The following is a 14,352-nucleotide window of genomic DNA, read 5'->3' as shown; positions in this document are numbered from 1 at the left end:
AGTATGAAGGCATCCTAGGATCCTACTTCATAAGAGCACTTGAAAATTTTAACTCTGTGGATATTCTACCTCTGTTCTGATGCGTAGCTCGTATGACAATGCCTCTGGGAAATATATTTGATATCCAGTAGTCAAAAGTGTCCTCTGTATACTTTAGTAGCCATCAGATACATAACACTGAAACTTTTTTAGAAACAAAAGCATATAAAAAATTTCATAACCCTGAACTTATTATTTTTTATACCTAGAAAACAAACACACTAGCAGAAAATAATTATCACTATTGCTCACTCAGTGTGCCTCACCCCTCTTCTGAGGAGAGATTGGTAGGGAATAAGGGAGTTGTCCAGTTATAAGACTATTTCATCACTGACCTTTTCTCTAAGACTACAAATAAGATTACAAGGTAGGAAGAGCTGTAGGGATTATGAATGACCTCTGATTCTGGGTAAATACCACATTTTAACAAAAGTGAAAACAGTTATCAATTAAGTCCTGCCACGAAGAACATCCTTTTGCTCATTTCTCTTCGTGGAAAGACAGCAATTAAGATGTTGTCCTAAATTAAGGGGATTTTAAGGTCCCTATGTGTTTTTATACCTTCACCAAGTAATTAATAATGCTTAATTATTTAAACGGAATTTTAATGCAGGAATAAGCACTCAATTCACTATTATAAAAATGTCGATCAAATCTTGTTAAAATATACGAAAGGAAGAATAAAGAGGCTACAAAATACAGCTTTCTTTTTTTTTTTTTTATGATTTTCATATAACCAACAATGTCTTTTTCAGATTTTCCAAGGATGTGGCCAACCTAAACCAGCACCTGCTCTGAGATCTTCCCGTTCTGTCCCTGAAAACTTCAATACCCGGTTTAGACCATATAACCCAGAGGAGCGACCTACGACTGCTGCTGGCACAAGTTTGGATAGGCTGGTAAAACAAAATATATTCCATTTTCAAATTAGTAGAAAAGGCTTAATAATATACTAGAAGGTTGCAATCTCCTAATTTAATAATTTCATAATTGCTATTGTTTCTTTGCCAACTGTTCCAGCATTCAGGAAATCTTTTTTCCCCCACTGGAAATGGTATAGAATTGCATTGTAGGAGAATAATATGACTCTGTTTTTATGTGTTAGAAATGTTAGAAGAGGAAAAGCTCTTTCCTGGAGGCCAAAAAACACATAAGCCATGGCAGGTACTTTGCAGTATAAATTCTCTTTTAAAAATGATCTACAGCAATATTTTAAATTGTTTATTTTATATTAAAAACAAGTTGTTATATATTGAGGCCATTTTTATCACTTAGTTCTTGAACTAATACACTTGCAAAGGCACATTAATTCGTTTCACTTTTTTACTTAATTATAAAATTAACACTACTTTATTTCCATCCATCTCAACAATTGACTTTTATCAACTAAAGCTGCAGTGATCCTTAATTTTGCTTTACTTATTCAATCATTTTGGAAAAAAATACTTTATTATAAGATTATTTTCTTTACTACCGGTCATTGGATTGACATTTAAGACTTCAATATTCCTGCTATTTGTACATCTATAGATTGATAGAAGGCTATTTACTATAGCTGTTAACATCATCACAGGACTCCTCTCTAGGTGAAACCAATGAGCAAAATCAAAGAGTTTTAAAGCTCCTGAATTAAAACACACTGTCCTCAGCTTATTACTGCACACTTGCACAGCACTGGTCTCCCTTGCTGAAGAGAGGAGCACTCAGGTCTATAGCAAGAGTAAGGGGAAAGGAGAGTTCATGTGGAAACAGGTATGGGTATATGGTGAGCTGTACTCCTGGTGGCTGCCAGGCAGCTGCTGACTGCACTAGGGCACCAAAATTTCTTGCTGTCTGATCGTGAGCCTAAAATGTCTAAAGATTTCTCCAATATGCAACTTAAATCATTGAGCAGGAACCCAAATATACTAATTCAGATGAGGATCTGGGTATCTTCTGGACACCACCATTCATCAAATTCATTTGATGATCACAGTAGTCTTTCACAGTGCCAATCTTTCCAACCACTTCTATCTATGCTGTATCCTGTCTACTCTATTCTGTCAATCTTCATGGCAATTCAACAGGAAAGTAACATGGCATTTCTAGTCAAGGCATGGGATTACCCAGCAGCAAAAAGCAGCATTTGTTAGTTCTCTGCTCTTCTGGAGACAGTATAGCCTGGTTATCCTAAATGGTGAAGCAGAAAAGATGCTTACCTCCATTGCAAACTTAGGGCTTTCTACCACAGCAGGTTCATAGCCGAGTGTAAAATCTCAGGCTAAAAATCTGACTGGCAATGCTCAAGCTGTATTTGATGAGCTCTCAATTTCATACTTTCACTTTACATTCAGAGAACCTTCAGAGTCCTTCTGTATTGCTCATAGCAGAGTCCTGGATCTCAATCTAGAATTAGCCAAGGTGAAGTCAAAAGTCACCAAAGCCTTTAGGTTTCAGTCATGCTCTGTCAAAGCTAAAGGTTGCAAACAGCTGAAATGGGACAGAGAGTATATAAAGGAAGGCTGATAGCACAGTTCAATTTGAATTACTATGATGTAAGAACAGTTGGAGCATTTTTGCAATGAAAGAGGCAGGTTTAAGCAACATGAGATATTGGCACAAGAATACTTCTAAGCACATTAATATTCTTTTTAAACTACAAGCTTCCAAAATACTGAGCAGCATCCTGAATAAAGCAGCCAGCCTTTAAAGACTGGAAGATAATTCAGTGAAAGATAATTGTCAATGCAGATAAACTTTATAACTCCTGATAATTTCTAGATTTTGAAAAGGGGACTTATCTCCATATGATTTAATTTGTTTTATTCATACATTATTTCAGACAAAAAACCAAAGAGTTTAGTATTGCTGCTTTTACTTTTAAACATGTTCAAACAAATTTCCTCTTTGCTGTCCTTGCTGACAGTATTTAAATTAATAACTATTTATGGTCTGTTAGTGATGAGTGTTGGTTTCAAATATATCTTCAAATGGCAGTGATGAATGTGTTGTCTCCTTCTGGGCTGAGACCAACAATCCCTCAATTCAGAGATGGCCACTGACCTCATCTGGAGCTGGGAAAGGTTGTTTGTGTGGATTAGAGCAGAAGGCCTTATTTCAAGCTGTAACCCCTTAGCAGCACTTGGGAAAGGTCGCTGCGTGCATCTCACACTTTCTTGGGTAATTTTATCCAGAAAGATATAAATGCTACACTCCTGCCTCACAGAAACACCACTTAACTTGTCTACACAAGAACCTTAGCGTTTCATGTGCTGAATCATTCCCTGAATGACATATCTCTCTTCATTAACTATAGCCAGAGCTTGGAGGACCAGCTTCATTTAGGTCCTCCTAACCCTTGCATGACTAACAGGACATAAGGAGAACTCCACTCACAGCAGTTTTCCTGTCTACACGCTGATCATTTTCTATCGCTCACTTAATATAAATATACTGCAATATTGGTATTTTGATGGTAGTGTCAAACAGTTAAAAATCCTTTTGATTACTACAGATATAAGAAACAAGTCTTTTCTTGCAAGTCAGCTGACTGTTCAGTGTTATGTTAATGCTTTTAGAAGTCTGTTCTGGAGTTTGTATTCATAAAACAGTCAGACAACTTAACTGTAAACTGTCACTGCAAAGTCCAAACATGAAGTTACATAAATCTCAAAAGAAGTGACAAACAATTCTGCTTTTATCTGTCTTTGACAGGAGAAGAAACCAAGTTTAGAAAATACTTCCTCTGCATCCCAATCTTATACAAAAATGTAGCACATCTAAACCAATTTTTTTTTCTCCTGTTCATAACCCCATTTCTAAGCTTAATTCAGTTGAGTATATTTTATCAGGTATGTTGCACAAAGCAGCCCTGATAAGAAGCCTGCACTGAAATCACCCAGTACTGAACCCATCTGAGAAAGTGTTCCTTCATCCTTGCCTGAATTATGTGATTAATCCAGCTCTTCTGTTCCAAAATGAGGGAAAGTGGTTTCCCTGTGTTATTGTCATAGATGTAACAAGTAAGGCTTAACAAATAAGAAGTAGATCACAATAAATCATAAGAAATATGCAAAAAAATTAAATATACCCCAAAAGCTGTGGTATATGTGGTTTCAAAAGCATCAGATGTATTCAGGAAGTTATGTAGAGCTTGAGAGACTTATTGAATCATGGATGTAAAGCATCATCTGAGACATCTCAGGGTATCTGAAACATGGGACCAGCAGATATGGCACAAAGAACTAGAAGAGACCAGTATACTTCTGGAGCAGCAGTGGAAAACTGGCTAGAATACACTACAGCAGCTCAAGCGATTCAAGTTACTTATGCTAAGGCATTTCAATCATATCTTCACAGTACTGGGCCTAAAAGTCAGGTTCTCTCTGAAGTCAGTGTAGAAAGACATACATTTTTTGGGAGTGATTCACCCCACATGTCACAGACACTTCTCTCAGACTGGGAAAAGACTGGGTAAAAAAAAGGCTTGATTGCGATACCCACATGTAGATATGCAAGACTGAGATGCCTTGGAGTTTATAAGACATCTAATTGAGCTGATAGATAGGACAGTAATTTGGGTTGCTTATGCCCTTCTGAACTGGCAGCTGAAGTTTGGATAGAACATCCTAGAGGATATCCACTATGTGGCATCCAAGTGGGAAAACAGAACTGAGCCCTACCCATTCTCTGCATGTTCCACGGGATGAAATTCAGCTACATGCATATAGTCACCCAGTGCTCTTTGAGATGCCTTGGTCTTTAAGATGTCCAAAGGTGAAAGCGAAGTCACAGGAGACCTGGCTGAAAGTAAGATGGAATATCTCAGAGCTACTAAATCCACTTGCTTTGCCTATATTTAGATAACTGTATTCCACCCTATTTCTCTAGTGACTGTAACAGAAGAAAAAATGAGGACTTTTCTGATTCAGTATAGAGATCCATAGTGCAGATACCTATAACCAACTGTCTAGATTTGAGTCTGGATGGCTGTATTTTTTACTGTTAATACAGAAGAATAAAGGCCTTCTTTCAGTTTTCTAAGCATGGGTTTAGGCAACTGAATTGAATCAAATATTTCTAAAGAACAATTCATCTCATCCTAAAGTATACATTTTGAACAACTCAGAAAAATCTTTCCATGTCCCTCTACTACAAAGCGACAACCTTAGTCTAGGCATCTAGCAAGTACACCTGAACATAAGTAAATTAAAAAACTGTCAAAAGTTAAATAATTTTAACCGCTGAGCTCACCTGCTCATGTGTAAAGCATGATGTAAAGTTTCTCATTTAAAATCAACTGCTTATAAAGATTCGTTACCTTCTCTGTGGTTGCCTGTTTGGTATAACCTGTGGTTTATTTTGTTTTGTTTTGTTTTGTTTTTCTGTTCCCTGAATCTGTTTCCCTCTTGCTTCCCAGAGGACTATCTGGAGGACAATGCAACATGGTGTAAGCTTTGGTATTCTTATTCTTCACTTCATACCCATTTGTCTTTGTACAATGCTGTACAAAACACTTGTTTAAGTTTCATCTTCACCATCTTTACTTTGTGTGTGTGTCTTGTAGGCTAAAGTGCTAGCAGTTCTTGCCGTAATTTTGCATTGTGGCTGATTTCATTCTGCCCAGTGTCCAGAGCTGGTGCCTTCCAGCATTTTTTTCTCACCTCAAGGATGATGCCCCACCCCAGAAAGGAGTGTATGTATTCCCTCAGCAAATGGTCTCAGACCCCACAAATGCATGTGCAGCAAAGCAGATACTGCAGTGACATTCAGCTCTGAGTCCTGTGCCTGGAGCAATGGAAATGAGCTCCCAGGCCTTCCTGGGCTCTCTCCCTAGAATTGTCTGCTGTCCAATCCCCTTATGCTTTACAGCTTCGTAAGTTTTTGTGCCTGTTAGAGGTCCCTGGTTTTGGACAGAAAACCTTCCTCATCAGGGTTCATTCAGCACAGCCCAAGGGAAAGGCAGGAACACAGCACCACACATATATGCATTAGCTTGGACTTAATAGTCCAAATCCGTAGCAGGACTAATTAGCCTACAGAGAGCACCATGCTGATACAGCCATAACGCCTCAAGTACCTCTGTATCTACGGCATCACTGTACAGCACAGTGCTGTCTTAATTCAGCTGGAATTTCTCCCGAGATCATACTGCAGCCCAACCTAGCTGGATATGTATAAAATAATTCCAAGTTTTCTTTCAGGAGATCATGGAAGCTTTCTTGATTTTCCACAAGGGAGCTGATGCACTATTAACCATATAATACATAATGTACATGCATACTATGGAGAAAGGTGACTGAGAAATTGTCGCATTTCGCAAGTGATTTACTTTCAAGTACAGTATAGTGGCTGCATAGATAACATGCACCCAGTCTAACAAAAACACCTTTCATGTACTTTACCCTGGGGAGGAGAATATAACGTGTCATATTTTGTAGGAAAATGTTATTTTATAGTCCCTCCTGCTTTCCTTAAAGTGACAGTAAATAAAGTCTCAATTTCTGTAAGAAAAATGCCCTGAACCATCTTTTTTAGGAATAAAGTGGGATGTACTTTAAGTGTCCATTCAGTCATCTTTTTAATTTTTTTATTCCATTGTGTAATGACTTTTGTCATAATAAAAATGTGATAGTAACCTAGCAAATCTGTTGTGAAGAATTCCTTCCCAGTGCTCCAAAACTACGTGAAATAGAAAATATGATTTAAAAAATAAAATCTGCTTTGCATTTTAGTTATGGAAGACTAAAAGTAACAGGACAGTATTCAGACACTGATCTGAATTGCCCAGGGAATCCTCTGGGGCATTCCTGAAAGTAGAGGTTTTGTTTCAGTTGTTAGAATCCATTTAGTCCAGAATCTAGAACTGTTAAATATAGGCAGTGATAAGACAATTTTCCTGAGATAGAATGTTTATCCTCAACATTTTTTTCTCAAGAGACCCTAGAATGAAATCCAGTGGGTATAAATCTTAGACAGTTTAAAATCCTGAGATTAATTTTCCAACTAGCTTCTGTGTCCAGAGTCCATAGGGAAAGATACAAACAACGAGCCTTTAAAATTCATCATAACTCAGGAGGTTTGGGTCACATTCTTAAGAATGATGATGACAGGCTCACACAGGTGTTTTAGGAGCCCACAGGCTTCTCACAGGCTACACCCCCACAATCCTTAGATGCTGTACTTTTGGATGTGTGATATCAATCAGCAGGTGACTCCTGTAAAACAAAATGTACAGCTCCTCCAGTTTTATGTTTTGCATGTTTCGGCAGAGTCCTGTTTCTTATTAGCTGTTTGGATGCAATACTCTCAATGAATAAATATGTTTTGCAACATTCATTGTGGTCATTTGGTGTCAGAGTTAGGATTTGGTTGGTTCTCCAAAAATAAGCCTTTGCTTAGTGCCAAGTTTTGTTTAGTCTCTGTTTCTGTGTCACAGCAATATCCAAGTAAGTTAAGTCTGTGGAATCGCTTTTTCCCTCATGGTTAATACCCGTTTCAGGTGGCAAAGGCAGATGAATGATGCTAGCTGTCAGAACCCTCCTGGGAGACCTGACAGAGTTCTGTTTTTAAAAATGGTGATATTATTCCATCTCCCAGCTGAATGGTTGTGCATGCTGCTGTATCTGATGCATTGCATTCCTAATGTGCATGAGGTGGTCACTAAGAAAGAGCTTTATTACAGTGGTTGCTTCAGATCTCTACCTCAATTAGTTGTCACAAAAAAAGCACTGTCTTGATTGCCATGCAGTTTCTGCCTTGTCTGAAGAGTGATGTGCTGCTTGTCTCAAGGAACACAGTACCTACTTGAACATCTTCTAAAACATACATGTTAGAACTAGTTGAACTTCCTTTACCTAATGGGTGTGAAGACCCACTGAGAGTCATCATTTCATTTCCAGGAGGGTCTTAGGGGTGTGCATGGTATATGTATCCCTGCTAGAGAGATGGGGAATAAAAAACATGTAGACAGAATCCACTCCTAATTACTAGACTTGTCTGCAAACAGTAAGATGAAGAAATGGCATAGTCGTGGAGCTTCAGTTGTTGTACACTGGGAAATTATGTGATTCCTGAACTTAGCTGCTGCAGTAAAGAGAAGCTGCAGTAAAGAGAAGCAGGATGTCTAGGCTAAAATCTGCACATCTGTGCCCTGTCAAACCAGATGAACATGAAGTGGGATTTATTTCCCCTAGCTTTCAATGTTTCTAGTGTTGCTATCAAAGTCTGAGCTATTACCTCATTTCTTTACTAGTCAATGGAGATCAGCACCTCCAGATCTTGCTTATGATACCCACTTAGAGAAGATAAGAATCTGAGTTAGCCCTTTTTTCCCACTAAGTATGAATAGAATTTGGATGATTAGCTCAGACCTCCAATCTATAGACGTCTAAATGCAATGCTGGGTGTTGGAGTTAGGCTCTGTTAATCAGATGTGCATAAGGGAGATTTGGGTCTATAAAATATATTGATAGTTCCTATAATACTGCTAATCATACTCATTGTCATGGTATCATCTGGTACCTAGAAGGATGGCTTGAACAAAAATAACTAATTTGAAGGCTGCATAACTTTTATTTAGTGGCAATTCTGCCTTGTAAATCTGGATTAAAATCTGCTTCCTTCCACTTGATGTTTTAGCTTCTGCTCAGTAAAGACTAGGGTTTTTTTCCAATTTACAGAAAGTTTATATTACCAGCCTCTGGAAGGTGAACCTAAGCAGGAAATATATTTGCACTACTGTTTCAGCTGAAAGATAGATCGGATTTCATTTCACATGTCTTTGCATGAATCTGTGCAGAAGGAAAGTGAATTCCTAATGTTCTTGTTAATGATAAAGAAAAGTAGTGACTTTATAAATATCTTCTGCACTTGTAGTAGGGCTTGTGTCCCCACTTGCAGTGCATAAACCATGCTAATTTAGATGCTTCCAAGTAATATGACTGTAAAAACATTGACTGACTGCATGCCTCAAAAGTGTTCCACTGTGATAAATTCCTGCATTGTTAAGATGAGCACAACCAACAAATTATAAGTTCCCATAAAAAATGGATTTGTAATATATCACCAGTTCACTTGGCACTAGAGAATTAAAGAGTCCTTTTTGTGCAAGAGACTACAGAACATAAAATGTCTTTCCAGCAACAAAGTTAGTTGTGCACAAGTGTGGATGCCAACAGAGAAATTAAAACTTGGGTAATTTCTGAATTGATTGCAAATGGTGATTCTCACTCTCCAAAGAAAAGTAAGTTTTATGCTTTACTGGCAATTAGCTTTCTCCAGCCTTTGGAGACACTTTTATTCTGTTAGACTGCAACACACATATATATTGTGAACTCATAACAGGAGTGTGCGGTGCTGGCCTCCATTAAGAACAAATAGTAGGTTACAGCAGACTGAAACTGATTTCCCAAGCCAAACATCTCATTCATTTTTCCTTGTAACAGACAGAAATTGGCACTTTATGGACTTTTACGTGTATTACTAGTGGTTAAAGAGGAGGTAAAATACAAGGAATAAAAAGGCTTATCTTCATTACAAATTGTGACCCTTTTGTGAACCTTCTTTAGTCAAAACCAAACGTTTTGCATTAGGAAAGATTTCCCATATTTTCTTCCTGCTTTTAGCTCCCATCCTTCGATCACATCAACGTATCAGTCTAGGTTGTTGCAATAGCAATACAGGATGCTTCTGTAAGGCAGAGCTGAATGTAAACAGCGGATCTTGATCTGCTAGTTACAGACACTCACTGATAGGAAAGCCAAGATGATTAATAATACTGGGGAAGGCAGAAGGCAAGGATTCATCATATCAAATTTTATCCATTATCAATAGAGGACAACTCTAAGACTGTGCATCTGTGAGCAGACCCAGCAACACTTCTGGATCCCAGGTCTGGGTGTAGACCCTAGCAGCCTTGCAGTTCCACATTAGGGCAAAATGAGTGGCTCAGCTATTACCACTCCCGTTGCTGAGTCACTGTAGAAAATAGGAGAATACCTGCAAGACACTTCAACAGATCCCATTCTGGACACCAGCGAGTACTGAGGTACACAGTAATAAAGAACTTCAGCTACAGGATTAGTACTATGGACTTAGTAGTATGGACTCCACAGTTGGTTATGAAAACAGGCATTTTCAGAGTGTAATTCCCAGTCTAGTGTAGACATCTGGCAGAGGTTGCATGAATAGCTCCCTGGAAATGCCAGTGTTTCTCTGTTAACTGTGAAGAACTTTAGGCTTGACAAGAGACTTAGCTTACAGAGGGCTAGAGGAGAGTTAGATACAGAGGGCTAGAGGAGAGTTAGATTAACTCCTGCTGAGCATTCAATACCTGACTTCTCCACAAACAGCATTACCAAAGTGAATGTGACTGAGACTTAGAATTAAGGACTCATGTACTTACTCACTGGGGGCTGACTAGATGCTCACAGTTTCACCTTGTTCCGGTGGCTTTGTGATCTGGTGGCAGTAATCATAAATTCCCATCATGTACATGTCTTTGTTGGTTTTCTTGGGTCTTGTTGCTTCTGTACTTAATGTATGTCATGTTAATGTCATTTCTGGTATATAAGAAATGGAATTCACTGTGTCTTATTCAATGTCTCTAATACAGGTGCTCTGTGAAGCTGTATTTGTTAATATTCCATGGTAACAATAGGGAGCTAGTCAAGGTGGTGAATGACAGGTAGAAATCATTTGCTGAAACACAAGTGACTAGTGTTAAGCGAGATGCTCTAAACTACCTAGACATCTGCAAAGAGCTAACAGATGTGATAAGGACCTTACAGAAGTTCTTCAGTCTTCTGGATGCTCCAGAGGACTCCAAAGTGGCATGAGATTAATTTATATCTGTATTGAATGAGGGATCTAGGAGCTACCATAAGATCTTAAATTAGACCAAAATGAGGCAGCTGCCAACTTGACTCCACTGACTAAGAGGTAACAGGCTGTCCAGAGAGAGGCATCTAGAGTCTTCACATGAGGGTCTCTGGTGCAGGACCTATTGGATGCCTGTATTGGCATGTGGAAGAGAGGGAAAGCCTTCAAAGGCAATGGACATCTGTGTGCAGACAACTGAACCCAACTCCAGGTCTCTGCTGTTCGTGGTGGGTTCTTTGACACCCAGCTGACATGTCAGCACCCACACTGAGAGCTTTTAAATTCAGGCAAGGCTAACACACTGCCAGAGCCTGATATTCCTATTCATTTGTATGGGAGCAAACGATGCTGCTGATACACAACCAGCTCTCAACAGTCCCTAGGATAATTGCCTTTGCTTTAAAGTGCTGGGAATTTTGCTTTCCTATTATATACTTGGACAGCATAAATACTATATAGGAAACCAAATGAAAACAGACTGGAATGAAAGGGGTTTTTATTCTGAAACATTCGAGCCCATAAAAATTTCCAGTAAATAATAATAACTGTGTTGCCTACATAACTGCTACAGCAACTAAAGTAAAGAGCTAATTGCTTGGAGTGCATTGAGTTTTTTAATATAACATGCCTACAGTGCTATTGTATTAAAGTGTGATATATATGGAGAAATAACAGGAATTTGAGTAACACATTTCTTCTGCTGAAAAAAGGATCAGTCATTTTTAGAAAAAAATTCACTGCATAATAAATGAACATGAAAAAACTTTCTTTTCCATGATCTCACTAAAAAAAAAAAATCAGGGAATATTTATAATATTAGAAATAATTTGTACATAAAAAGTCCTTTAACTGTTGTGCTTTCATTCAGACAAAATACAGTTGACCAAACTGAGATATCTAACCCTAGAGACAAATAATGTTTTCTTTGCTGTCAGCTGAGGGAAAGAGGCACTTTCAGGACACAGTTGATCTGAGCTGCTTTAAAAGTCTCCGTTTGATTCTCCTCATTTCCTGCTTCTCAATATTGGCTGCAGAAGAAGAGTTTGTAGCTTGGACATGATTGCTGACATCATGTGAGATGAATTTCAGTCACAGATTCTGTTTTATGGAGCTCAAGGTCTGGATAGACTGTGAAATTACTATCATACACCTTGATGGTATTTCTACTTCGTTTGGTTTGGCAACAGGGGGGTCACCCTGTGCTTGGCATTGAACACATATTAAAAATAGATTTCTGTCTTAAACATTTTAATAAGATCTTTCTTGCAGACCTTTTTTTCCGAAGTAGAAGATGCAGGACTCCTAGTCATTGCTCAATGTCTGTATATGATTTTCTAACCATCCATTTGCACTACAGAATGGAATAATCTAGAAAAATTAATCAGCTGTTTCTATAAAGTAAGATATTCATAATACCAAAGTTAACAAAGTCTGAATTGTAAACTGTTTGCCTCACAAGAGAAAGAAGAGAAAGCTGACGTCGTCTTTCCCTTGTCACTTAGGCAATTCAGTTCAGATTACACTTCCAAGTGCAGAGCAGTAGAGATGCAATACTGTCCAGGGTACAAGACTCACGAGGACTAGGAATATCCTCCTCTTCATGAAGTACAAAGTATTTTCACGTGTAGTGATGGGACTGGAAAACCATGGCTGTTTTAATCTGCAACATATTTCTTCCAGATTATAATGCTTACATTGTTGGGAAAGGAAAGAGAACAGCTCCTATCTGAATCCCATCCAGATCTTTATTCCCAGGCCAGCTAGAGTTCACCTAGGTAAAGAACTTCATTGTCGGATGGAAAATGGATAACTCAGCTCCTTTCTACCTGCAGAGAGAGGCCCAGATTCATCATACTTTTCAAGTCACACCTTGCTTGATAAAAATTGGTGTGGCAATACCAAGTCCCTTAAAAATCTCTTTTATCATTAAATCAGATGGATATAGACAGATATGAGAGGGATGGATTGGAGAAAAAATACTGCCTGCAAAATGTGCAGCAACTCACTTGGGAATGTGACCAGCTGCAAATTGACTTGGTAATGTTCTGGGACAAAACCCCTGGAATCCTCAAGCTAGTTGTGGATGTACTTTTAAAAAATCCTATTTCCCACAGGTTGTAATGCTGATTTATTTCTCTGCTAAAATGTGAAATAACACGGCTGGCAAACACGTTTTTAGAAATGTAAAAAATATTTAATGATATATAGGGACATATTCTTCAATGTCATGTATTTCTTAATGTGTCCCCATGGCAAGGCACCGTAATCACTTCAAGGCCATTCATTCCCATGCTATAACACTCTCTCTGCTCTCAACCATTCGCTTTATCAGAGAGGAAACAGAGATTGGAAGGAAGGAAGATGTGACCAAGATATTTCTGTGTCTTATAACCACCTAAAGATTTAATTCTGGCCTCCCAGACCAAATAACCAAGGTCACCCTCTCACTACAGGAGATGAGCCATACTCTGAAGGTACTCAGTGCATGCTAAGGACACAAATAGGTTTCTGAACTTTCCACCCATACAAGTGCCACAAACATTCTGGAAGCTCTCCAACAAAGGCAAGTGACCTAACTGTGCTTTCAGGAAGGGCTCAGATGTTGCATATTGACCACACAGCTGACTTTAGACCCATACCTACATATTTTTTCCCCATTTGAATCACTAGAGTGTCTAATGCTTAGACACTTCCAAGTTTGCTTTGCACTTTTTCAGGTAGTCATGCCCTAAAACAGCCAGGAATGTCCTTTTCCACTATCAGTATTGACAAATAGCTGTAACAACAATAAGGTTCTTTTTAGGATTTATTGCTCTTCTGAATGCAATATTATTTGGTTTTCTGACCTTATTCTGCTAGCTGTTGGCTTGCTAAAGTGTTTTCTAACAAAGAAAGTAATACTCACACTATAATCCAGGCTAATGACAAATTTCCAGCAAGGATTCCAAGGCTCATTTCCACAATTCATCATTTAATTTAAATGGATTAAATTACATAGTCATGGTAAAAGGGTACTAATAAGAACATACCTGTGAATGCTTTATTCTCGCTGCTCTGGTGGAAGTTGCCATAGTAACTTATCAGGATAAGTTAATCAAGCTTTGCCTGTTAGCAGAAACCAGATGGAGCAAAGAATCCAAACTATGGATCTTTAGGCAGCTGTTAGAAGTCAGATTGATGTTCAGCTAAATGCAAATAGGGAGAGGGTCTGCTAGATAGAAACCATAGGCATAATATATTGGTATAAAGGAATACATAGAGGAAAATGGGGTGATGAGTCAGAGCAAGGAGTGTTTTAAATTTTGATTCCCAGTATTTAAATGTTTTTTTCTGGTTCAGAAAGTGTGTTTATTTAAATAAGATTCTGATATTCCATATGGTTCATTCCATTCCTTATATAACTAGTATCATATTTCCTTACTCATAGAAATTTTTCTTCTCTACTCAGCCCTA

At 38.3% G+C, this 14,352-nt stretch overlaps 1 protein-coding gene across 1 annotated transcript in view; it reads left to right on the top strand.

Moving 5' to 3' along the window:
• The window catches only part of GPC6 (glypican 6), a 539,625-nt gene that overhangs the window by 473,057 nt on the left and 52,216 nt on the right, over positions 1 to 14,352 (top strand). The window contains exons 6-7 of the mRNA XM_027645576.1: positions 795 to 938; positions 5,438 to 5,467. Of these exons, the coding sequence (XP_027501377.1) occupies positions 795 to 938; positions 5,438 to 5,467 (174 nt within the window). The remainder of the gene's footprint in view (positions 1 to 794; positions 939 to 5,437; positions 5,468 to 14,352) is intronic.

Source organism: Corapipo altera, unplaced genomic scaffold, assembly GCF_003945725.1.
Source record: "Corapipo altera isolate COAL_440 unplaced genomic scaffold, ASM394572v1 0, whole genome shotgun sequence".
Taxonomy (NCBI): domain Eukaryota; kingdom Metazoa; phylum Chordata; class Aves; order Passeriformes; family Pipridae; genus Corapipo; species Corapipo altera.
This window is presented reverse-complemented; position numbering and strand designations above follow the sequence as displayed.